This window comes from Cyprinus carpio, chromosome A19 (assembly GCF_018340385.1).
Source record: "Cyprinus carpio isolate SPL01 chromosome A19, ASM1834038v1, whole genome shotgun sequence".
NCBI classification, from domain to species: Eukaryota; Metazoa; Chordata; class Actinopteri; order Cypriniformes; family Cyprinidae; genus Cyprinus; species Cyprinus carpio.
The window spans coordinates 13707659-13732327 of record NC_056590.1 but is presented as its reverse complement, the minus strand read 5'-3'; the positions used below and the strand labels follow the sequence as shown (position 1 = coordinate 13732327).

General features: G+C 37.3%; 1 protein-coding gene across 2 annotated transcripts in view; it reads right to left on the bottom strand.

Moving 5' to 3' along the window:
• LOC109112341 (nuclear factor of activated T-cells, cytoplasmic 1-like) overlaps positions 1-24669 on the bottom strand; it is a 41655-nt gene that overhangs the window by 3247 nt on the left and 13739 nt on the right. The window contains exons 7-9 of one of the 2 annotated variants that reach the window (XM_042776646.1): positions 14094-14149; positions 9926-10058; positions 7129-7767 (exon numbers count right to left, since the gene is read on the bottom strand). In XM_042776646.1, coding sequence (XP_042632580.1) covers positions 7129-7767; positions 9926-10058; positions 14094-14149 — 828 coding nt within the window. The remainder of the gene's footprint in view (positions 1-7128; positions 7768-9925; positions 10059-14093; positions 14150-24669) is intronic. The other variant, XM_042776647.1, reaches the window with a different exon arrangement.

Here is a 24669-nt window from a genome sequence, read left to right as displayed (position 1 = left end):
TTAAAATTTAAAATTATTGTTTTCTATTTTAATATATTTTAACGCCATTTATTTTTGTGATAGCAATCATTACTCCAGTCTTCAGTGTCATATGATCCTTCAGAAATCATTCTAATATGCTGATTGGTGCTCAATAAACATTTCTTCTTATTATCAATGTTGAAAACTGCTGAAACTGGGATACTTTTTTTTTCTCTAAGATCCACTGATGAAATTCAAAAGGTATTGGAAAACCATTTCAGTTTGACCACTAGTTGAGACACAAGTCCTTTTACGACCTCTAAAAATCATGTAAGCCTTAAAAATTCGAACAGTCTAAAGGCTATGACACAAAGAGAGAGAGAGGGAGTTTTAGCAGACACGTGTGGGCTGAAGGAGGTGGATTTCCTCCCCTCAAGTGTCGCTCCCGGCCAACACCAGGAAGCCTGCTGAGGAATTCCCTACAAATGAACCATGTCCTTCATGCTCCCACTGCAAAACTGCCTAAGGGACTGAGAAGTCACCAGGAATGCTGACATTCCCTCTAAACAATGAATCCGAATCTGTCTTTCATCTCCTCATGAGGCGCGGCGCACCCAGTCTACTGTACCTGACCTCGGCCTGACACGGCCTCTTCCCAGGCTCCTGATTTCATTTTTTCTCTAAACTGATACAGGATCATTCTCCAAAAACTACAAGAACTATTACTCGGAAACACCTTGCACCATCAACAACATACCTAAGAAAAATTGGGAACAGTCAGCTGACAAAACATTAAAAACTACACTTAAATTTACCCCATATGCAAAATACCAGAACTCTAACCACTGATATACTGAAATGGAAGCAGGAGGAATATTTTTCACAGCCTTAGAAATATTCAAATCCATTAAGATTTCATATTCGCTTGAGCATAAGCCAATATGATATGCTACTGCCAATGGCGTTCTGACTGAGTAGCACTAATACGTGAACAGGAAATGAATCAATAAGATTGGCTCAATTATGGGGAGAAAATCACTCATGGACGTGCCACACAAACACCACTCCATGCTGAAACAATTAGGAACCTTTGACAGTTGGGAGTAAATCATGCCAATACGTCTTCTTGAAAAATTTGGTGAGCACTGACAACTGCCATGGGAGTTTGGACATTAAAACACAGGTCTCTTGAATCACTAGGTTCCCATCTGTCAAAACAGAGGAGGTTGGGAAGAAATACCTGCACGACTGCACACATGCAATAAAATTTTATTCACATGATTTATGGTGAGCTGGACGTTGGTGAAAGCATCTTTTCAAGTCTAAAAGACTACTGAATGAACTGCAGGGACAGACACTTTTTTGGGGGGAAGTTGTGGCCTAATGGTTAGAGAGTTTGACTTCTAACCCTAAGGTTGTGGGTTTGAGTCTCGGGCCGGCAATCCCACGACTGAGGTACCCTTGAGCAACCCCCAACTGCTCCCCGGGCGCTGCAGCATAAATGGCTGCCCAGTGATCTTTGTTTGTGTTGGGGGTGTGTGTGTGTTGATTGTTTTTTTTGTGCACTTTGGATGGGTTTTATTATGTTCATGTATTATGAGTATGGGTCACCCTACTTGGCTGTATGTCATGTCACTTTACAATTACACACCAAACACAATACATCATCACTGAATCACACCAATCACACCGACACTAATCACCAAAAAATATATGGGGTTGGCAAGATGTTTTTGAAAATTAGTCAAAATACAGAAAAATTAATATTGTAAAATATTATTACAAAAAATATATATATATATATATATATATATATATATATATATATATATATATAGATAAGATCTTGCTGAAACTGAACCTTTGAATGGCATTAATCAGGTGAATAAATAGGCAGTCATTAGTTCATTTCTAAATGAATCAGTGTTTTGGATGATTCAGTTGAATAAATGATTCAATGATTCTTTCTGTCTGAATGAGTGAATCCCTACCACTGATGCAGACTGACAGTCTGTCTGGAACAAACACAGACAAGCAGAGTGATACAAATGGTGGGACACTATCAGCCGATCAGAACTTAGAATAGAGGTGAATTAGTGGACCTTCTAAAAGATAATAGGTTCTTCTTTGGTAATATTATTGGTAGTACAATTATGTGATAGCTAGTTAACCATGACCTATTGTGTCATGATCCAAATACCCTTGCTGTGACGACGAAGCATCTACTAAGACTTTCAGCATTCACCACATGTTCAGATTGCACCAGATTCAGCCCAACTCTACTATATCTCTTACTATGTTCACAGCTCCTTTGAGGTTTCTCCTTACACTGATCTGATCATCCAAATACATTTGAACTGTGTGCCTCATTGGCGTGAATAACAGTACACACAAATTTCTTGTGAACTCAAGCTTAAGGGAGCATACCACAAAGAAAGAGTACAAAGACAAACGTGAACATATCCAAAAGCAATCAAGATATTTGTGTTGAGCGGAGAGACTCTAGTAGGGACGAGCCAAGATGACAACTTACATTTGAAGAGGTTTCATTTTGTTCAGAGTGCTCATGGTAAATAAAGAGGGCCTCGGTAGGTGTTGACACATGCACTAACATTTTGAAAAGACCAAGGAAACTTTGATTGTTTTCAAGTCTCTGTTGGCCAACAATTTTGGTTTGGGGTTTTGGCTAAGGATAGCAGCTAGTGACTCATGTACTGCAATGCTGCTTTTGTAGACTGTTGGCTTGAAAAGAAAACTGTTGGCAGTTGCCATAGGATACATCTCAATTTGCTGCCACATTTCGAATGAGGATTCTAATGAAAGGATTCAACAAGTGATAAGTGACTGGATACACAATAATAAAGGTGAAATATGAGACACTGCTTTAGGATTCATATCAAACTTACAAGCGTTTTTGACTTCAGCCTGGTGCTGTTTGAGTTGGCAAAAAATAGTCAAGACTTACCCTTCATAACCTGATAAACTTAGCATGACTCAAGAGGTATTTCAGCACGTGATAAATGATTCAGAGTAAAGATGATGCATGGACAGAGTTTATAGTGTTCATAAATCAATGCATTAGCCAGTTAAGTTTTATTAGCCCTCTGCTTGGAAAAAAATATCTGGATGTTAGATGCCATTTTCAATTCAATAACACATTCAAAATGCTAGACCATTTAGCACATTAAAAACAGTAGACTATTTTTAAAACAGCATCTTCAACAATTGAGCATGGTGCTAGCAAAGCCAATTCCCAGGGATTGCAAAATCCATTTTTGTTCAAGGAAATATAGTTGAAATAGAATAAATAAAAATATTAGATAAAAAAGCTTAAAACTGCATGAAAATTAGAAATGTTGAAATAAGTGTAAGTTGAAGTACTAAAATTAGTAACTGGACATAAAAAAAAAAAAAAACTGAACTAAAACTTTTACTGAAATAAAAATAAATGAATCCTAAATAGTAATATAAAAAACACAAAAGATAATAGCATATAACAAAATTATTAAAAATATAACTAAAATTAAAATGAAGACAAAGTATAAAAAAGCTTATAAAAATTTAATTCTAAAAGTATGTAAATAATGCTGAAATAACACTAGAACTGGTTAAATGTATACAGTATCTTCCACTTGAATGCAAAGTAAGTAATAGTATAGAAGTGTTTGCCAAGTTCATAAAGGTAAATGTCTGAACATTTAAAACCAAACAATTCTGTTCAGACCCGCTTAAGAAAGCATGGCATGACCCATCCGGAGTCAATCGGATGTTCCATTCCATTCAGTGATTCCAACATTTAAATAAAAAGTTCAGAATTCATATTTTTCAGACTAAATTAAGAAGTCCTTCAATTAGTTCAGAAACAATTTTTTTTGTGTGTATACTATTTATTTTGACAAATGCACCTCTTGAACTTTGATATAAAGATCTCGTATCTCTGGAATTGCTGTTATGACTCTGACTGGGAAGTGAATATGTGGATGTGAGGTAATCCAAGAACCTGCTTCCTGCTGGACCAGGATAAGCGGCAGCTGGATCCGTGTGATAGAGCCTGGAGACCTGGCCCGTGCTCTACCTTCAGGAAACAATGGGGGAACAAGGAACTACCAAACAATTATCCCACCAATGCTGTTAGCCTCATTAAGGGGTCCGCAAGCGGCAACACTCCCAGAAGTCCTAACTGTTCAGCAGAAAGAAAAGAAAAACAGACCCCGGGTCAGGATCACAATCACACTGGGATTTTTCATCTACGCAATGACTGGCAACATAATTGACTCACAAGGGTATATCTTCCTCAAAAACTATGTTAGCTTGACCAAGTACCAGACCACAAGATGTTTTTGGCCTTTGCTACAATACAAGCAAAATTACGATAGTGTTAGTCATCGACTTGGAGGTGTCTACCAATGTCTAGCCAATCTTGTCTCCTCAAACACTTATGTAAGCACCCACCAAATGAGATTATTTAAAGGGATATTAAGTTCACCCAAAAATTCTGTCATCATTTAAAAAAAAATCTCTGTTTTATTTTGGTCCATATATTTAAAGTCAGTTGGGTCCAATATTGTTTCAGACCCCACTGACTGTCATTGAATTGGCAAAAACTGCTAAAAAACTTAAAATGTCTTGGAACAACATGCAAAATACTTTAATATTTCATAAACAGGACTAAAGTTTACAGTGCTTTTTAGTTTTGAAAAACATTTCCACTATTTATAGTCATAAATGAACAGTGTATTGGCTAAACAAGACAATTATTCTAAACTCACCACGTTGCATAAATATATTTCACAAGTCGTCACTGTACTTGCTCAATGCTCTAAAAACAGTCAAACTGCTCACCACTCCTACATGCATTTCTTAACAGCCCCACAGGCTAAATTGGAAAGTTTGTTGTGGTTTCTTATGGGGAACCCAGCTCTTGGGTCACGTGGTGTGGAGCGGTTCCCGTAGTGACCCCCTCCTTTACTGCAGGATCTACTGCTTTGGCTCGGGTCGAGCTGGATCACTCTTTCTGGCAGAGCTCAAGCCACAGGCTTGGGTCGGCAGCGGCCAAGTCAGTGTGCTTTATTGCAGTGAGGCCCCTCAAAGCTTACGGCTGGTGAAGGCCAGGAGCCAGGCTCGCAGCCAGCTTTTGTAAGAGTTTCCATGAGTAAAAGGGTTTGTAACCCCTCCTCAAGGAGCAAAGGAAAACAACAGAAGGAGCTTATCAGAGGAAACAGTGAGCAGTAAATTAAGACTGAAGGACTGGTTAAGCGGTTGGTTGTGAAGTTTGAAAGTACCTTCATGACACCCGACAGCTTATTCAAGTATATAATAAGAAGTAAGAACATCTTCAATGATAATAAGACAGCTAAAGCATCAGAAAAACGCAATACTAGACAGACCGACAGCTGTGCATGATGGACGACGGTTTTGTGCCAGTAGAAAAGTGCCTCTGTTTCAAATCAAATTAATGAGAGTGGTTGACAAGCTCAGCGAATGCCACACCTGACAGAGTCCATTACAGATACAATCTAGAAGAAATGCAATCCGAATGTATAATGACACGGGAAGCCATGTTAGCGCTTGGTAAAATGTGTTATATTTTGCCAGGGGAGAAATGACAGGTAATAATTTTGACAAGCGAACCCATAAAAAATCCCGCTCTCACTCCATGCATAACTACTTGTCCATGTTTCCGCTTAGTTTGAGCGGTATGGACTATATTTCAACTGCTCAAACGAATGAAGACTTAAGCCTCATCTGGAACTTAAGGAAACCACTATGGCATCTGTAATCCGCTATCTGACATCTACTTTAAACTCCAAGAAGAGATCTTAGATCACTAGCAAGACAATTTGTCTCACTAAATTAGAATATAAGAGTTTTATGTACTCAAAAGTGCTCTTAGGGCTGAAGGAAGGTAGACACTCAAAGGTTTAAAAAAATGCTGATGGCCCATCACATGTTCAATAGTGTTGAAAAGCTGCAGGTTGAATGGTGTCCAGACTATTTGTATATTTCCATGATACAAACTTAATGACATTGCTGAAAAGTGACCTCCTGTTGGACTTGAAACACCATGTGATGTTTTAGCAGATCTTTTCATTACCAATAATGTTTGGGCCTCTGCGAATACACTAGAGAGCCATTAGTCTCAGTATCAGTACACCCACAAACCAGCCAGAGACTGCCTGATGCATATTATAGGCAAAACTAGACAGTACTTTCTCAATTTGGCAAGTTCTAATCTGACTGGCTGACTTAACATCCCAGAGTCAGGGCACTTTGTTTTAATCAGTAGGCCTGGGGATAAAAGTTGTGTTTACAAGGAAAAAATATTCACAAGGATTTGCCAAAGTTCGCCAGGCTAAATGAGAATGCAAAGGGTGCTACTTATGTATGGTGTTGGACTTTCGACTTACTGGTGCAGTTTGGATGAGGGATATTCAATTTAATAAAGAAAAAGTGGTCCAAGGCACTCAGAGTAGTCACAGCTATAGAGATACAAATTCATAAAAATAAATATTTTTTATGTCTATATAGCCTATTAAAATAGAAGATAGTTTGAATTGTTATTATATATTTCACAGTTTTACTGTTTTTACTGTATTTTTGATTGAATACATGCAGTTTAGGTAAGCATAAGCAACTTCTTTTAAAAACATTTAAACAACTTGCCAAGCATTTGTTCTCTATATTTGTTTGAATTGTCTGATGTGGATAATCCTGTCCTGAATGAAAATTGACAAACTGTGATTGGTTGCATTATGTCATTCAAACATTCTCTTTTTGTCGGTGGTTCTGGAGATCTGTCTACAACTACAAAACCATTATCTATTAGCTTTTTTGATTTCATTGTCAGATTTAATATTAAAATTCTTCCATCTGTTGAACGTTTCTTCCACAGATGCTTAAAATTTAACACAAAAGTTGAAGGGAAACCGATGAAGTCATTCATTAACTTTCCAGTTAATTTAACTTGCGTTCTCGATATATTAAACATCATGGAACAGTGCCGCTGTCGTTGTGGCGGTACGGTTAGCACTGCGTTGGATCTTAATTTTGTGAGGGAGCACTCAAGCAAAAACATCAAGCAATTAGAAACATCTGTTGGGCATTACATCACCAGACTACGATGCACACGGTCACTAAATTTTGCTGGAATATTGTGCTGTCACTTACCATCATCTAGGTACATTTGATCCAGTTCCTGTGGTTCCTGCTTGATGTTGACAGCCAGCATGGTGGGGGTATCTCCCTCTTCCTGTAGGAGGGGGGGGGACCCGCTCCTCACCGGTCCTTTGGTTATCTGAGCTGCTAACGCAGAGGCCTCGCTTGTGGTCTGTGATTGGGTCAGGCTGTGGCTGGGAGTGAAAGGGAGTTCTGGTGCGGAGTTTGGGGTGGAAGGATGGGACCCTGGAGAGGATGCAGGGCTTCCTGTTGGGTAGAGGATGGACTGCGGATAGCGTCCGGGTGTGGGCTGGATGGTGGAGACATGTGGGACCGTTGGAGACTGGGGGCCTAGATTCGATCCCGCTGATAGGCACTTAGTGGAGAGGTGAGGTGGGGAAAGATCCTGTAGTTTGGGGCTGGTGCTGGGGGAGGACGAGCAGGACAGGGAGGTGGGGTTTGCCGCCAGTCTCTGAGGGCTTGATGTGAATGAGCCCGTGACACAAGGCCTTAGTTCTGAGGGCATCATGGGGGTCATAGCCGGGGGGCTGTAGTAGGGCTTCGAATGCAGCACCAACCCGGAAGGATGGAGTGGTGCACAAACCTGGGGGAGGTCGTAGTCATCGTGCGGCTCTGTTTTAATGGTTGGAACTGGGGAGGCGAAGGGGAAAAGAGCGGAAAGAGATAGATCAGATGAAGAAAACGGGGGAAAGGAGAAAAACGAATAAACACACGTTCCGGGTTCATGTGACTTTATGCGAGCTAGCACGAGAGAGTGGGTTTGTGGCTAGGATACCCACAGCGAAACAAACATTCTCATCAATGAGACTATGTGTCTGAGGCTACGCGCTCCCGCCCAACTGAAAATATTTAAAGAAAGAGGGAAAAAAAGGGATGAGTCATCACCACAAGAGCCTTCCAGCTGCTTTCAAAAATAAAGGGCCTATTTTTTTTGGATCTGCCCCCAGTGCTAATACCATATAAGCATGCATTATGAAATGTTTTACTGCTACAGTAGCTTCACATCCATAGCTCTACCAAAAAAAAAAAAAAAAAAAAAAAAAAAAAATGGAGCCAAATTGCAACTGGGCTAAGAATTGGACTGAGACTGGATTAAAAACAGATCAGCAGATCGTACATATTCAGTGTATTGAGTTCAAACTAGCAGTAAGGCTGGCCATTTTTGACATGCACAGTAGCAAAAGAGACTTTGTGACTTATTATAAATTATATTACTGTGGCTTTTAGTTCATGCCTTTAGTTGTAAGGTCATATATAGGATATAATCTAGCATATACAAAAGTAATTTTTAGCAGATAAATATTTTCTTGGAAAAGAAGAGAAAGATTAAACCCAATATTTACAACAAATTTTTGTCTAATCAGATGCTCAAGAATTAGAATTTCGCTCCAATTAATACCATCTGCAACTGACTAGCAAATAGCAAATCATGTATGTGACTCTCTCTCTCTCTCTCTATATATATATGTGTGTGTGTGTATATATATATATATATATATATATATATATATACATATATATATATATATATATATATATATATATATATATATATATATATATATATATATATATATATATATATATATATATATATATATATATATATATATATATATATAAACTTCCTGTTTCTACAGAAAATAAAACTTGTTTAAGCAATTTCAAAAGGTCATTAATGTATTTATGTTTTCAACATTGATTTTTTTAATGCATTAAAATGACTGATAATGGCATGACTACTTGTCTACAACTAAAAACTACCTCAATGTTGTTTCCTGGTGTATGTGATTCTGGTGAACAGATGTTGAGATACTGGGGAGAATTCATCTGTTGTTGACAAACTCTTCATCCTCATGACATTACATTTTTCACCTTATAACTTCTGGCTGCATTTCCCAACATACTGTCAGCAGCAGTTTATTTTTCTTCAGCGATGAGACATCCCTCACACCAACATGCCTCCACAGAAGCCCTACAGTTTTATTTTGCATTCTGTCAACAATACAGAGAAAAATGGGAACTCTCTTTGCCGCCCAGACAAGTTTAAAATAGAGCCTAGACACCTATTTTAAGCCCAGAAGGGGGAAATGAGGCTTCTAGCACATGACTATAGAGGCAGGCAGATATCTGTCACTCCGTCTCATGTTTAACTTTAAAAGCCAGATGATTCAGATTTTTAACACTTTACTTCCAGGTGCATTTAAATAATAATAATAATTATTATTATTATTATTATTTTAGGGGTCCTTGGCCACAACCCGAAGACTGCCCTAAAAAGATAATGTTTAGATAAATGTTTCATTATTCCACCCACATTATAATAAAATATGCTGGACAGATACACTGCATCATCTTTATAGTGTCCAGTCTAAAAAAAGACAGTACTACAGTTGCAGTGCCCACACTTCAGGAGACAGGGTTGGGACAAGCTGGGTCTGACTCAAGCCTTTGAACCACCCACTGGTTACGCACACTGGGCCTGAGGGATTTAGCAGTGGTTAGGACTTTTCAGATGTCAAGTCATTTTTTTTTTTTTTTTTTAATTTCACCTGGCAACCAGTCTGGATTTGAATAATAGCATTCACATACTGGACCTCACCCTGCCACTGCCCTTCCACTGCTCCCGGAGCAGGTATGGAAAAGAACAAATTTTATGGAAATGATTTTAACAAAGAAAAAACTAGCCACAATTCCACCCACTAAAAAAGGCATTTGAATTTCTTCTGAATTCATTCAGTCACAGATTGGAAATAAAGCAGTGTGTATGAATTAAAGTAAATTTTACCATTTGTAGGCAGGTATGTGAAACGCTGGTACTGGCTTCTCTTCCGTTTGCCATTGCACACATAGAAATTCACTTGAACTGGACTGGATATTCTTTGGCTCCGGTATGGTGGGACTTCCACAACCAAAGCCACCTGAAATGCAAAATATGAACTGAAATAGAATCGGTTGAGCTGCTGTCAAGTAAAGTCACCTTTATTTATACAGCTTTAACAAAACGATAGTGTCATTTTTTAGTGCTAGTCAGTTCAGTGTTTATTCAGTTCAGTTGAATAACAAGTTCAATTCAGCGATAAGCAGCTCAATCGAAGTAGCTCTAAAGAAGACAATAGTGGCATTTTTAGTTCAGTGTTGACAGTTCAATAACTGTGAAAAGTTCATCAGCTATGAAACAAGTTCAATTCAGCGATAAGCAGCTCAATTGAAGACAGTAGTGATTCAATTCATTTTAATAACAGTGTCGATGTTGTAAAATTTGTCAATTATGCACAAGTTCAATTCAGCACCTAGACAATATAGTGACATTATTCAGCTTCAAGGGATACTCCACCCCAAAATGAAAATTTTGTCATAAATCACAATACCCCCATGTTGTTCCAAACCTGTAAAAGCTACGTTCACAAGGATGTGCTGTTTTCTTTCAAATCAAAGCTAAATAAACGTAGAAACAGCGCATCCTTGTGACGCACATGATACAGAAGAACATACACAGCATACGGTGATATAGAGAGACACAGAGGAGACTATTGACAAAGGAATTGTTGAATAAAGTCGTTATTTTTGTTTTCTTCCCTTACAAAAAGTGTTCCCGTTGCTTCATATAACCCAGATTGCACGTCTGATGGCAGATGGAGTATTCTGATGATGGCTTTTATACCTTTTATGGACCTTGACACTCACTGTTATTTACTTGGCAGTCTATGGGACAGCCACAGGCCTCCAGGTTTTCATCCAAAATATCTTAAATTGTGTTCCAAAGACGGACGAAGCTTTTACGGGTTTGGAACGACATGGGGGTAAGTGATTAATGACAAAATTTTCATTTTGGGGTGGAGTATCCCTTTAATTCAGATCAAGTTATCATCAAGTAGTGTCACTGCTGTCAAACTGATAAAATGAAAGAATATTAAGTGCCTTTTGAACCCCAACTAAGCAAGTCAGTGACGAGGAACCCAAACTCCATCAGGTGACTGAAATGAGGGAAAACCTTCATTGGGGTATCAGTTTTCCTCTGTCCAAATAAATGTTGATGTGCTGGGCTGTTGAGGATACTCTAACAAACAGAACAATGTTTTTAGAACTGTGCCACTGGGTGAGTTACTTCTAGTAGTCCTGAATAATAAGCGTCGAAAATAGAAGGTATTTTAACACAATTCATTGGAATGGTTTCATCAGGCATTTTAATGAATAAAGAGTTTTAAGATAACAAAACCCTTAACAACACTGTCTCCGTTATTCAACCTCACACCATGTGCTCCATCCAACAGCCACACAAGCATCCAGAGATTGTGGCTTTGTGAGCTTGGGGCAGATGAGGTTCAGACAAACCAAACTGCATGCATGGTGTTATTTTTGCGCTTCTCACCCTGAATGAGAGAGTGTCCGGGGACTCCATCCAGACAGTTTATTTCCCCTGTGCTTCTCCCCCTCTGTCTCCAGACAACACTGAACTGTTGACCGCTGAGCCGTCTTCGATTATAACTACAGTATGAGAAAGGTGCTGCTAGTGTCAAACTCTCTATCTCCCTCAACCTCTTTTCCTCCACCCTGAGATGAACCTTGTGTGGCTGAGAGGAGATTGATGGAGGTGCTGTACAGTAGCCAGAGAGGAAGTCATCAGTCTTTTTGCAGGTTTTAGAACCATGTGCAGGTGAGCTCCCCGACTATTTATATTAGCACATCGCCTTAGCCGCAGAGCAATGCCAGACCAAGCACAATGTTTTAGAGAGAATTTCATCCATTAGTCTGATCCGCAGCTGTGCTCAGGACCCTTAGCCCACAGCAAACTCCAACAAAAATCAGATTTACCCCAGTAAAAAAATACTTAAATGTGTTAAAATAGCAACAACACACCCATGTTCCTATAAATCCAACGTGAACTGTCTTTCACAACTCATTTTACTTTTATAAATGTGACGTATTTCTGAGTAAAACAGCATAATCAATGAAAAAAATTAAGGCGATTTAGGTCATTTGGCAGCCTCAACTTGGTTACGCCCAAAAGAAGCTATTTTGGTAATACGCCTACAGTTCTTATCTACTTCAATTGAGAAAGACTGAAATCTCCAAAACTGTGACAAAGACAACATTTCATGCTACAAAATAGTAATAAAATTTCAAAATCATGTTTTATCTTCATGTTAAATCTTTTAAGTTTTTATCTTTTGTCTTTATCTTAAATCATGATGAAAACTATTTTTTAGGCTGGTTCAGTTGAATGTGTTTTTTTTTTGAATTCATGAAGGATGCATTAAATTGATCAAAAGTGACAGTAAATACCTTTACACTGTTAATGACAATAAATACTGTTCTTTTGAACTTTCTATTCATTAAAGAATCCTGAAAAATATCACAGTTTCCACAAAACTACTGAGCAGCACAACTGTTTTCAACATTGGTAATAATAGCAGCAAATCAGCATATTAGAATGATTTCTGAAGGATAATGTGACACTGAAGACTGGAAATTCAGTTTTGACAACACAGGAATAAATTACATTTTAAAATATAATAAAACATAAAACAGTTATTAAATTGTAATAATTCTATTTCACAATATTACCATTTTACTGTCACACTGAATACACAGTGCTATTTAGGAGATCAGAAACAAAAGAAAAACCATTTTAAAAAATGATTAAGGCCATTTTTCTTTATGAATTTTCTGGAGCCACCAACTGAATAGTCTTCCTCTGATTTACACACACCACATTCTAGCAACACATTTCAAATGTTGGTGTTTACATTAAAAAAGTATTGTGACTTTAAAGAAGATCATGCTTTATCTTCTGGATTTGCAGATGAATGTGCAGATTGTGAAAAGACAAACAAATCCCTGCAAAACTTCAAAAAAAAAAAAAGGCCGCTGACACAAGCCAGCTTACCAAACTAAAAGAGCCATGTGGTTTAGACTGTGTGAGAAAATGGTTCGCATTAAATAAATATACATATACACACACAGCAGGGCAGGGAGGGGCAGAAATCAAAGGCGTCCTTGTAAAAAATTGTCTAACACATTAATGCTCCATTCAAACAGATGGTCCCCATTCACTCGCTGAGCATTGAAACCAGGCGTGGAGGCTCTCATAAAGTTATGAACCAAGAGACACCAGACAAAGGCTAGCTTTCAGGGAGATTCTGGCTCAAGCAGTGAAGAAACAAACATTAATTCATCCTAAAAAAATATGACAGCCATAGAGCTCTCTTCATTTTATCATGAACACATGAGCTCAGACAGAAGCTAATAAAATCTTTGCCATAAATTTGAAGGAATTTTAGCTAGCTCATTTTCTGATAGCGGGACCCAAAATCGCATTTAAAAGTTCTGCCGAGAAGCAATTAAGGAGTCACTACGCAATTATACATTCTCTTTACGAGAATCTACAAATAAAATGCAAAAAACTGGTGCTTTTGCCTTTGATTAAAATATTCTATCACATAGTGAAACTTTATTTTAACTAAGTCTACGTTTCTTAGCTGGACAATACTGATGGTTAAGACCTTTAGAATGGGTCTCTTCCAACAGTCTGAGCTCTACAGACAGACATGTGCTACCTAACAAGTGTGTGTGGTGTGGGGAGCAGGTGCAGTGATTCTCACACAAACACTGTCTAATCCCAGAGTCTGAACTGTGGTCCCTGAGCTCTCACAGAAAGAATCTTCCATAGAGAAAACAAGGAGCAGGTTTGCCTGTGTGAATGTTGTGTGTGTGTGTGTGTTTTCTCCCGAGAGCAGGGAGCAGGGCTCAACTCATACATTATATCCGCTTTAGACACAAAAAACAACCTGTTTGCCTCAAACACAACAATACAACAAAAAATCTTACTTCTAAACTATTTCTGTTATATATTTATGCATATATTTATATTATTTAATTAATATATTTGTCAGGATTTCATCTCACTTCCTTTTTTTGGTGTAAAACAAAATGGTGAAAAATGGGAGACTTACAGATTTGGATGATTCTCTGTTGACTTTGGCCTCCATTTCCCATATGTGATGGCCATCTGCAAATAATAAATAAAAAAAGACCACAAATTTATAGCATATTATTAACATTCACCTTGCATATGCAAAGGAATACACCATAGAACTTCAATTCTGAATTCAATATATGATATATCTTAATATTATCATACAGTGATGGAAAGCAAAAATGAGTAAATAACTTTAAATAACAACAACAACAATAATAATAATAATAATAATAATAATAATTGTATATATATATATATATATATATATATATATATAATTACTATTATTATTATTATTATTATTTAAAGTTATTTACTCATTTTTGCTTTCCATCACTGTATGATAATATTTAGATATATCATATATTGAATTCAGAATTGAAGTACAGTACAGACCAAAAGTTTGGAAACATTACTATTTTTAATGTTTTTGAAAGAAGTCTCTTCTGCTCATCAAGCCTGCATTTATTTGATCAAAAATACAGAAAAAACAGTAATATTGTGAAATATTATTACAACTTAAAATAATAGTTTTCTATTTGAATATACTTTAAAAAAAAAAATATTCCTGTGATGCAAAGCTGAATTTTCAGCCTTCAGTGTCACATGTAACATCCAGTCTATCACATGATCATTTAGAAATCATTCTAATATTCTGATTTATTATGAGTGTTGGAAACAGTTCTGCTGTCTAATATATTTGATGAATAAAAGGTTAAAAAGAACTGTATTTATTCAAAATAAAAAAAAAATTCTAATTATATATATTCTAATAATATATTTTCTTTACTATCACTTTTTATCAATTTAACACATCCTTGCTGAATAAAAGTATTGATTTTATTTAAAAAAAAAAGAAAGAAAAAAAAGTACTGACCCCAAATTACTGACCATTAGTGTTTTTTTTTTTACTTTTTATTCATCAAAGTATCCTAAAAAAGTATCACATGTTCTGGAAAAATATTAAGCAGCAGAACTGTTTCCAACTTTGATAATGAATCATCATATTAGAATGATTTCTAAAGGATCATGTGATAATGATCCTAAAAATTCAGCTTTGCATCACATAAATAAATGATAATTTTAAAGTATAATAAATTTAAAAACAATTATTTTAAGTTGTAATAATATATCACAATATTAATTTTTTTTCTGTATTTTTGATCAAATAAATGCAGGCTTGATGAGCAGAAGAAACTTCTTTTAAAAACATTAAAAATAGTAATGTCTCCAAACTTTTGGTCTGTACTGTATATATATATATAATTTTATTTTTTATTTTTTTGGTGCTGTTGAGTCACTACTGCTGCAGACAACCTCAGTATAACATTAAAAAGGCAGAGATCCCAAAAGTCTTTCTAGAGCTATGGCTATACTGCAGTCAGCCTTGCGATTACATCATGTCCTGTCTGCCTCTGACCCGCTTAGGCAGATGGGGGGCTGATGCAATCCTAATGATCTTACCAGAGCCAAGAAGTGTGTGCGTGTGACGTGCTTTTGCTATGGGGGGACCAGTCGCTTACATCAGCCCCTTGTGGAATCTCGCAACTCATGACAAATAGTGTCTGAAGGGTCCAATAAAAGGCCTGGTAAACTCTGCTTCAGATAATGAGCAGCGGCTGTTTGGCTAAAGAGCGTGGGGCGTGCTTAAACGTCATAGCCTCTCATCTGTCCTTTCTCTCGAATCGCCAATCTCTGGCTTATTTTCTCCTTATTATAAAACATTTTATTTAACTATTTTCAGCCACCGGTTTCTCAATGCAAACAGGCTTTCCCACACAAGCGTTTGGGAACAAAAGACATATTAAGGTTTCATTTGCTATTTTTAGTTAAGACATCACTGAAAAGATGTTTTTACTCAGGCCGTAAAAGCAGGAGAAAACCGCAGGGTAGTTTGGTCACAGCAGCGACCCGCTAGGGCAAACCACAGACACACACATGAAAATATAAAGCATCAATGTGTCTAAGACGGAATAAAAGAGAGGAAAGCAAGCAGAAGAAAGAAAGGACATTCTTCTAATTTTATTTAAAACAATAGATGACACATCTTTTTAAACTTTCCATTGGCTCATCTGCTGTCGTAATTTTACATAATTGCATATTGCTATCATACATTTCACATTGATGATGCTCGTGGCTTTAAACAGAATGCGGTGGAAAACACTGTATTGGTTTTCCATGATAATTTTCTATGACAAATATGTTCCAGTATTCCTAGACATTGAGTGCTTTATTTTTACCACTGAGAAAGATCAAATGTATTGTTCTCACCTCTTTGAAATATTTATATGAGGTCCCAAGCTTCAAGTCAGACAAATTGCCGGTCAAATTTCAAGACAAATGACTTGTCAAGTTCTTTTAAAGTTACTCAACAGCATATGTGATGAATAGATCAGAATAGCATCAGATTTAGAGGCGTGATACCAATACTGGAGTAACAACTGATTGCGATGACTCTGGCATCAGGGGTAATTTTCCATTGGAGGTTCTCAAACTATTCCAGACATATTATTCAGACTTTAAAGATGGAATGCTGAGACTATTTTGCTAGCATTTTAAAAGAAAGCTTAGACAGTGGGGTCTAGTTTTCATGGGCAGACAGTGAGGGCATCCCTGGCTAGTCGCGCTGCGGTCTGTGATGTGGTGGAATGGTCTGTCATTACTGCTGGAAGGTAATGTGATACTAGAGGGAACCTCCATTCCCACTGTCTCCTTCTCTCTCTCTCTCTTTTGTTCCTGCTCTTTTTCAGATCAGTTCCAAGGAGTTAGCACCACTGGCGTATGCGGAGTCAGCAGACAAATATATTATGGTTAAATTTGTCTATCTATAGTGATTTTACGCCTCATTTTTATAAATGATATATACATTACAATTCAAAAGTTTGGAGTCAGTACATTTTTTTCTGGATAGAAATGAATACCTTTATTCAGCAAGGGTGCATCAAATTGATCAAAAATTGACAGTAAAGACATTCATAATGTCACAAGATTTCTATATCAATTATTTTCTATTCATTAAATAATCCTAAAACACACACACACACACACACACACACACACACAAACACTGATTTGCAAAATAAAATAATAAGAAATGTTTACTGAGCACCAAATATTAGTATATTAGAATGATTTCTGAACGATCATGTGATGAAAATTCAGCTTTGACTTTACAGCACTAAATAATATTTTAAAATATTAAACACAAATATTTAATTGTAATAACAGTTCACAATATTACTGTATTTATTTGTCTTGATGAGCGTAATAGATTTCTTTCAAAAACTTACAAAAAATACTAACCCCAAACTTTTATATTTAGGATAAATATCAAAATGACAGTTTATCAGTAAAAAAGTTCAACTAAACAGAAGAGAAAGTTAAATTGACCTAAATCACTGTCTGTCTCCATCAGTGATACTATTTCACCCTAATACAATCTCTTGTGTGTGACATCTCCACTTGGATGAGGCCCTGAATTACGGATGGGGGAGATGGATGATTATGTTGCTTCTAGACCATTGTTTTCATACAATATATATCAGAAATTTCAATTTGCACACTGTTGGGAAAGTCTGTGGAATGTCTGATTAACTGAAGGAACACTGTATTCAACTGATGAATCATGGCCTTAGCAAAAAAGACAGTCCCAGAATGCACTGCAACAAGCTCAGTGAAAAACTACAAGTTTTACTTAATAACAAATCCATTATTATTGATTAGTCACTGCAGCTCTAATTCTTTGTAAGTAACATCACTCTGTAACCCATCCTCCCTTATTTTGGGCTTTCTCTCTGCAAAGGTTCAACCTATTCTCTGAGCCTTCCCCTCCAGTGGGACACCTCTAAGTGCTATTGCAGGACTGTGGAGCCTGTGGTCTTCTCTACTCTGATGGAGCCATGTGAGTAGATATCCTGCCTGCTCTCCTCGCTGGAGAACTGATGAGGACACACAATCCTCTTGCCTACGACTCAGACAGAGAAGTAAACAAGTCCATTATCAATAAATATCATGAGGTATTTTTCTTGAAAGCCAAGGACAACCTGACATATTTCAAATACTAAACTCTAACTAGATTTTACATGTGGTTACCTGTATAAAACCTGCTGCTAACGAATGCTTGCCAGGGTGTTGCTATGCAATTGATAAGCTATGCATTCAGATTGGTTTTAAGATGTTTCTATGCAGTTGCTAGGGTGGTTGCAATAATGGTCCAAGTCAAAAATGTCCACCCCAAGTCTCTATGATATTCTGGTCTCTAGATATGGCCTTTGATCACAAATTTGGGTGAAAAATTCTGATCACTTAGAAAGCCACCAGTTCCTAAATGATTTACACAGTAAAGTTTAAAGGGATAGTTCACCCAAAAATGAAAATTCTGTCATTTACTCACCCTTAAGATGTTTCAAACTGTTTCAAATGAGTGTCTTTTTTCTGTTGAACATAAAATAAGATATTTTGAAGAATGTTTGTAATCAAACAGTTGCCGATAGCCATTGACTTCCACGGTATGAAGAAAACAAACAAACAAAAAAAAAATATGAAAGTCAATGGCTACCTTTAACTGGTTACCACATTATTCAGAATATCTTTTTGTGTGTTTGTGTATGTGTGTTCAGCAGAAGAAAGACACCCATACAGGTTTGTAACTACTTGACAGTGAGTAAATGATGACAGAATTTTCATTTTTAATACTAAAAGAGACAGTTCACCAAAAAAATTAAACAATGTTGTCATTTACTCACCCTCATGTCACTCCAAACCTGTATGACTTCTCAATGTATCTCAATGTTATGAGAAACATCATTCAGAGTCCATTTTTCAAAACAGCATATTTTGTGTTCTATAGAATAAATAAATGCATTCAGGTTTAGAATCACATGATAGTGAGCAAATTAGTTTTGGGTGAACTATTTCTTTAAGTATAAGGTACTGAGTATTACCAATAGCTAGTTATGCTTGTCTCAGCGAATACCACTCAAAAACTAACTTCAAAATCAGAAAACTCTTTCTGGATCAGCTTTTACTTGCCAAACTCCCCCTAAGCCCAGTTCCGAATCAAAAGCCCTGTTGTGTTGTTGATTAGGGTGGGCCACAAAGAAAGAAATCTTAGTGCCCCAGGGGTAGAAGGCAGTCAGGGAGCTGGGTGGTGGTGGAAGTGTGCGTCCAAAAGCCTCCCTCAGACTGGTGTGCTGTAAACATATACAGATGCGGCAGCGCAGACCTGCTCGCCACTGCGTTGTGAATAGACTCCCTTGTCCTCCCTGAGCTACAGCAGAGAGCGATCCCCCTCCTCCTCTGGGTAAAAGGGATCAGCGTATGGCACGAGAGAGAAAGGGGAGCTCAGGCTGGGATGACCCTAATTGCAGATGCTCAAGCGAGCCAGTTTTCCAGAACGTGCTAATGAACAGCAGCTGTGGAGTCTTCAGGCAAGGAGCGCTGCTCTTCTATGCCACGTTAAAACACTACAATGTGCTAAAAAATATCCATTTTCATTGCGTTTAAATGAAAAAACAATAAAAGACATCAAATTCTGCCAGGCCATTGTCATGGATGGTCTGTTTATAAATGTCTAATATTATTTTTGTTGCTCTTTAATGAGGAGACAATGCAGGGATTCCCTGAGGCTTGTGGCTGTGATTGGTTTGTTTGTGAGAGTGCACCATTGTTGCCGAGGGTTGTTGAGGACAAGCCAAACCTCAGGGCTCCTTCACACGGAGGTTATTGTTCTGAAGTGTGAAGGCGGTCTCCCGCATGAGATTTTCATTCACCAAGCTTCTCTAGAACAAACTCATAGAAGACCTATAGAAACAACTCACAACTTACAACATTATTAGTGGTGCTTGTTAAGGTGAACATCACTATTATTATTGCTAATAGGGAAGGTTAGAGACTAGACTAGACTAAACTAAACTAAACTAAGTAAAATAAAATATATGTTGTGTTCTATGGCTATGATGGTTTACATGAACTTGAAATTAAAAGAATAAAAAGATTTAAATCAACTGTTTGAGTTAATTACCAGATCCTTTCTTCGAGTTAAATTGTTTCTCCAGTAAATGGTTAATGGCTGCCTTTGTGTGATTCACTGAATCATTGCTTCAACCGTTTTATTCAGAATTACTGATTCTTTCAGTAAAAACAACTCTCAGTTCATTAAGGGAGTCATACTCAGTAGTGGCTCCAAACAATTCAATGAAGCAGTGAGAATGAATCAAACTTCTAACTCACAAATGAGTTAAGACCTTTTCATGACTGTCCCATTAAAAAGAATCCGTTCATACGAGTCATTTGTTCAAAAATTGGACAAAACTCCTCGCACTGCTGTTGCTGTGGTTTTGAAGCAGTGGTGCACACACCTCACAAGATATTTGATGAAACTTTATACGGATACACACAAGTTTTGCAAGTAAATTTTGAATGCCTGTCTCAAATTTTAATTCTGTGATCATTTTGGCAGCAGTCTGTGGTTTTAACCAATATTGGGGGTCGATGCATCTAAAATATGCATTCAAACTACCATCTGTCTGTTCACCGTATGAGTAAGTACAAAGAATTTGGTTTAAAAAGTTTTTATGGACAAAAGCCGAGACCAATATTCACCTGTGCTGTCTGGAACCACCCATGACTGCAGACAGATCTACTTCAACTAGCTGTTCTAATGAAGACTGACTCACTCACACACACACACACACACACACACACACACACACACACACACACACACACACACACACACACACACACACACACACACACAGGTCTGTACCTGGATTACTTAATCTAAAGGGTAAAAATAAGCATGGTGCCACAGCATTATCATATGTACTCACAGACCAATGCACAAAGAAAGAGGGGAAAAAGAATTTTAAGTGGTTTTGCAGCTGGTAAGGCAGCGAAGTCCAGTGAGTCCAGATGTAAAAACGCTTTTTCTCTCATGAGGGTGTTTCTTTGTGTCTGACTCTTCCTTTCACTCTTTTTTTTTTTTGCCCTTTATTTTTCCTTCTGTTAGGAATCCCCACTGTTCCGTAACACACCCACATGCACATGCACACTTTAACACATGCACACTTTAACACATCTGGCTTAAGCACTCACACACAAACACATACACCATTTCCAGTCACTGGAAAAATTTTTGATTCGAACAGGAACCACTATAGATCACAGCCCTGGCCAGTGTCAAATAAAGATAACAAAAACAAGTTCTGTTGTTACGAATTTGCATACAAAGTCAACAAGCTGCTCTACCACTGACACTGTGAGCTCTCCAACAATCTTAACCTGATATGCATCTGAGGATGCCAACTTAAAGAACTGTACAGTTGAGAAATTCTTCTCTCTCCCTCTTCCTCTCTGTCCACGTCTACAGAGTAAGAAAAGGAGATGTCTTATCTTTAGTCATCAGCCAAAATGAAGATTTCTTGGAGGTCTGATTATGCTGTGGTGTCTAGACCAGACAGTGAACTCAGATTAGTAACATACACATATTAATCACAGATGACTCTGATGTGGAAGGTGCACAAATCATTCAGCAGACACATTTATATAAAGCCATATCTATCTATCTATCTATCTATCTATCTATCTATCTATCTATCTATCTATCTATCTATCTATCTATCTATCTATCTATCTATCTATCTATCTATCTATCTATCTACAGTATCTATCTACAGTATCTATCTATCTATCTATCTATCTATCTATCTATCTACAGTATCAGCAAATCCATAGCAACAACCCTCCCCAAAAAAGTAAACAAATCCACCCTAAGAGGCATCTAGTAACAGCATCTCTTTCGAACAACTTTCAAACAAGGTTTTGTCAAGCTGACATTCATAGTCTGACAAACTATTCTATTCTATTCTATTCTATTCTATTCTATTCTATTCTATTCTATTCTATTCACAGGAATTAACTATTAAAATATTTCCATTTGAACATTCTGCTTTACTTTCAATCATCAATCAGTTTTAAATGATTTCCCTACACTTCATTCTTTCTCTCAGTCTCAAAATTTTTCCAGTCCCTTTGTATATTAGTTACTGTCTATGACTTTCCATTTAAGATACCCTCCAAGTACAGATGGGAAAAGAGTGGATGAAGTCACGTTGCAGCTGAGAGGAAGCAATGGTCAGAAAGAGGGAGAAGGAGAGAGAGATAGAGAGAGAGAGAGAGAGAGAGAGAGGGAGAGGGATTCCCTGTGTGTGAGTCACATTGTGGAAGCCCCCTCTTTACTCATAACAAAAACAACCCATTCCTTCGAGACTGAACCTGCAGAGAAGGACTACACAGCACTGCAGACCTCAGATTCATTTCAACACCTTTTCATTAACAGTACTGATGTGGATCATCTTGCAAAAAATATTCATCTAACATTTATCTAAAGGAACAGTTCACCCTCATGTTGTTCCAAATCTTTCTTTCTTCCATGGAACATAAAGGTAAATTGTTCAAGCATATCTTGGCCACACATCTAAATATTGGTCTGTTCCTCACACAACTGCAATTCTATGAGATTCTGAATATCGTGTGCAAGTTGTTTAGACTATTTCTATGGTTTCTATTTGATTTTGGATACACATACACTTGCATTATATGCATATTTTCTCAAAAGACATTTTGTCTCTCACATAAGAAAGAAAGTTATAGAGGTTTGGATCAGCATGACGATGAATAAATAATGATTTCATTTTATGGGTGAACTATTCCTTTAAAAATGATGATACTAGAACTAATATGAATCTAATATGCAGAAATCCCATCTAAAAATCCATACAGAGGCTGAGCCCTCGTTCCCTTCATAAAAACTGAGTGTTTCCCAGTTTTAAAGAAGCCAAGGTTTTATAGATGATGGTAAATGCAAATACAGGGGAATAAGTTATAAGGCAATGAAGCAGGAGCATGTGACCGAGCTCATGAAAAATGATAGTGGAAAAGATTTGTCTTTAGAAAACTGGACAGAGAGAGAAAGAGAGCGAGAGGGCTGTTGATGCCAATGGTGGGCTGGCTCAGGGGTGTTTCCATGTGAGGAGTGCCCAAGAATCCACAGCGGATGCCAGACAAAGGGAAACCCTACTCAAAAACAAGAGCACAAACCCTTCTGTCGGCAAGCACACACATGCCCTCTCTATCTCTCTTTCTCCATCTCCTCCTTACACAAACACCCACGCACATATGTCCACAAACCAAAAATCTCTCTTGGTTAGACAGCATGTTAGTGATGCAGTAATTAAATCAAATGCAACTTGATGCAACTAAAACTCATGCAACTTCCACAGCAAATTCTATCCATCTCCATACATCCATCTATCGCTTTAAAACTAATTGTAAATAAGATATAAAATTTAAAAAGACAAAATTGAATATAAAAGATAAATAAAATACAAATTTTAATTTCATTATCTAGAGAGAGAGACAGAGAGAGAGAGAGAATTGCCTGCTATATTAGAGAGAACTTGAATGCATTTCAGCAGCTTCATTTCCCTTCTTCACAGGTAAAACAATGAGGCCATTTCCTTCAGCTTTGTGTCACGGATCACCAAATATCCAGCATGTTTACTTTAATCTGCCTTGGCCTTGTCTGCACCTCCTGTCTTTTTTTTTTGTTTAACTCATCAAGGAAATGACTGTTTGTAAATCTCAGGTATCAACAGTCAAGGGCTACTGCTTCTATTTTCCATATGGAAAAAGAGAGAGACCTGAATAAAGACAGACAAAAAAATCAAAACAAACGCCCAGACACAAGGGACAGCCCAGACTGCACTCTCTCTCTATTTGGGCTCCATTCCTGGGCAGCTCAGGCAATGGAAAGTTCTGGAAATGTAAATCTGTTAGGTTAAAAATACAGCGCATTAATGTGCTCCACATGTGGCACTCTGGCATAGGGAGGGATATTTTGACGGCAGAGAGGGGAAGAAGAAGGGATGGAGGGAGTGGTAGGAGGGTTTTTCTGGAGGAAAGCATACACACACATTCACACTATTAAATAGAGGAGTTTAAGAGCAAAGCATGACCTTTCCACACATACTGTGCAGTTTATAGAGGACTGTCACAGTATAAATGCTCTGAGTAAACACTGACGCTCATGACAATAACAGAGAGATAAGCCACTGCATCAAGCCTAGGGAGGAAGATATTCATATTGGATCCCTTTACTTCCAATGGACTATGGGCTGGAAGTTGCAGTGTGTGATTTCTGCACCACTAGTGGCATCAAAAATAATTCCATTGTGTTTGTTTGAGCAGCACAACACGATATTGGCTCAACTTAATGGGATAGTTTTGGGATGGAATTAAGTGTTCATCCAAACAATGGGAAGTTTGCAAATTTGTTTTCTATTTTAATATATTTTAAACTGTAACTGTTTAAATTTATTCCTTTGATGGCAAAGCTGAATTTTCATTTCATTTCATTACTTCGTCTTCAGCGTCACATGATCCTTCAGAAATCATTCTAATATGCAGATTGGAGCTCAAGAAACATTTCTTATTATTATCAGTGTTAAAAACAGTTGCACTGCTTAATATTTTGTGGAACCACATGT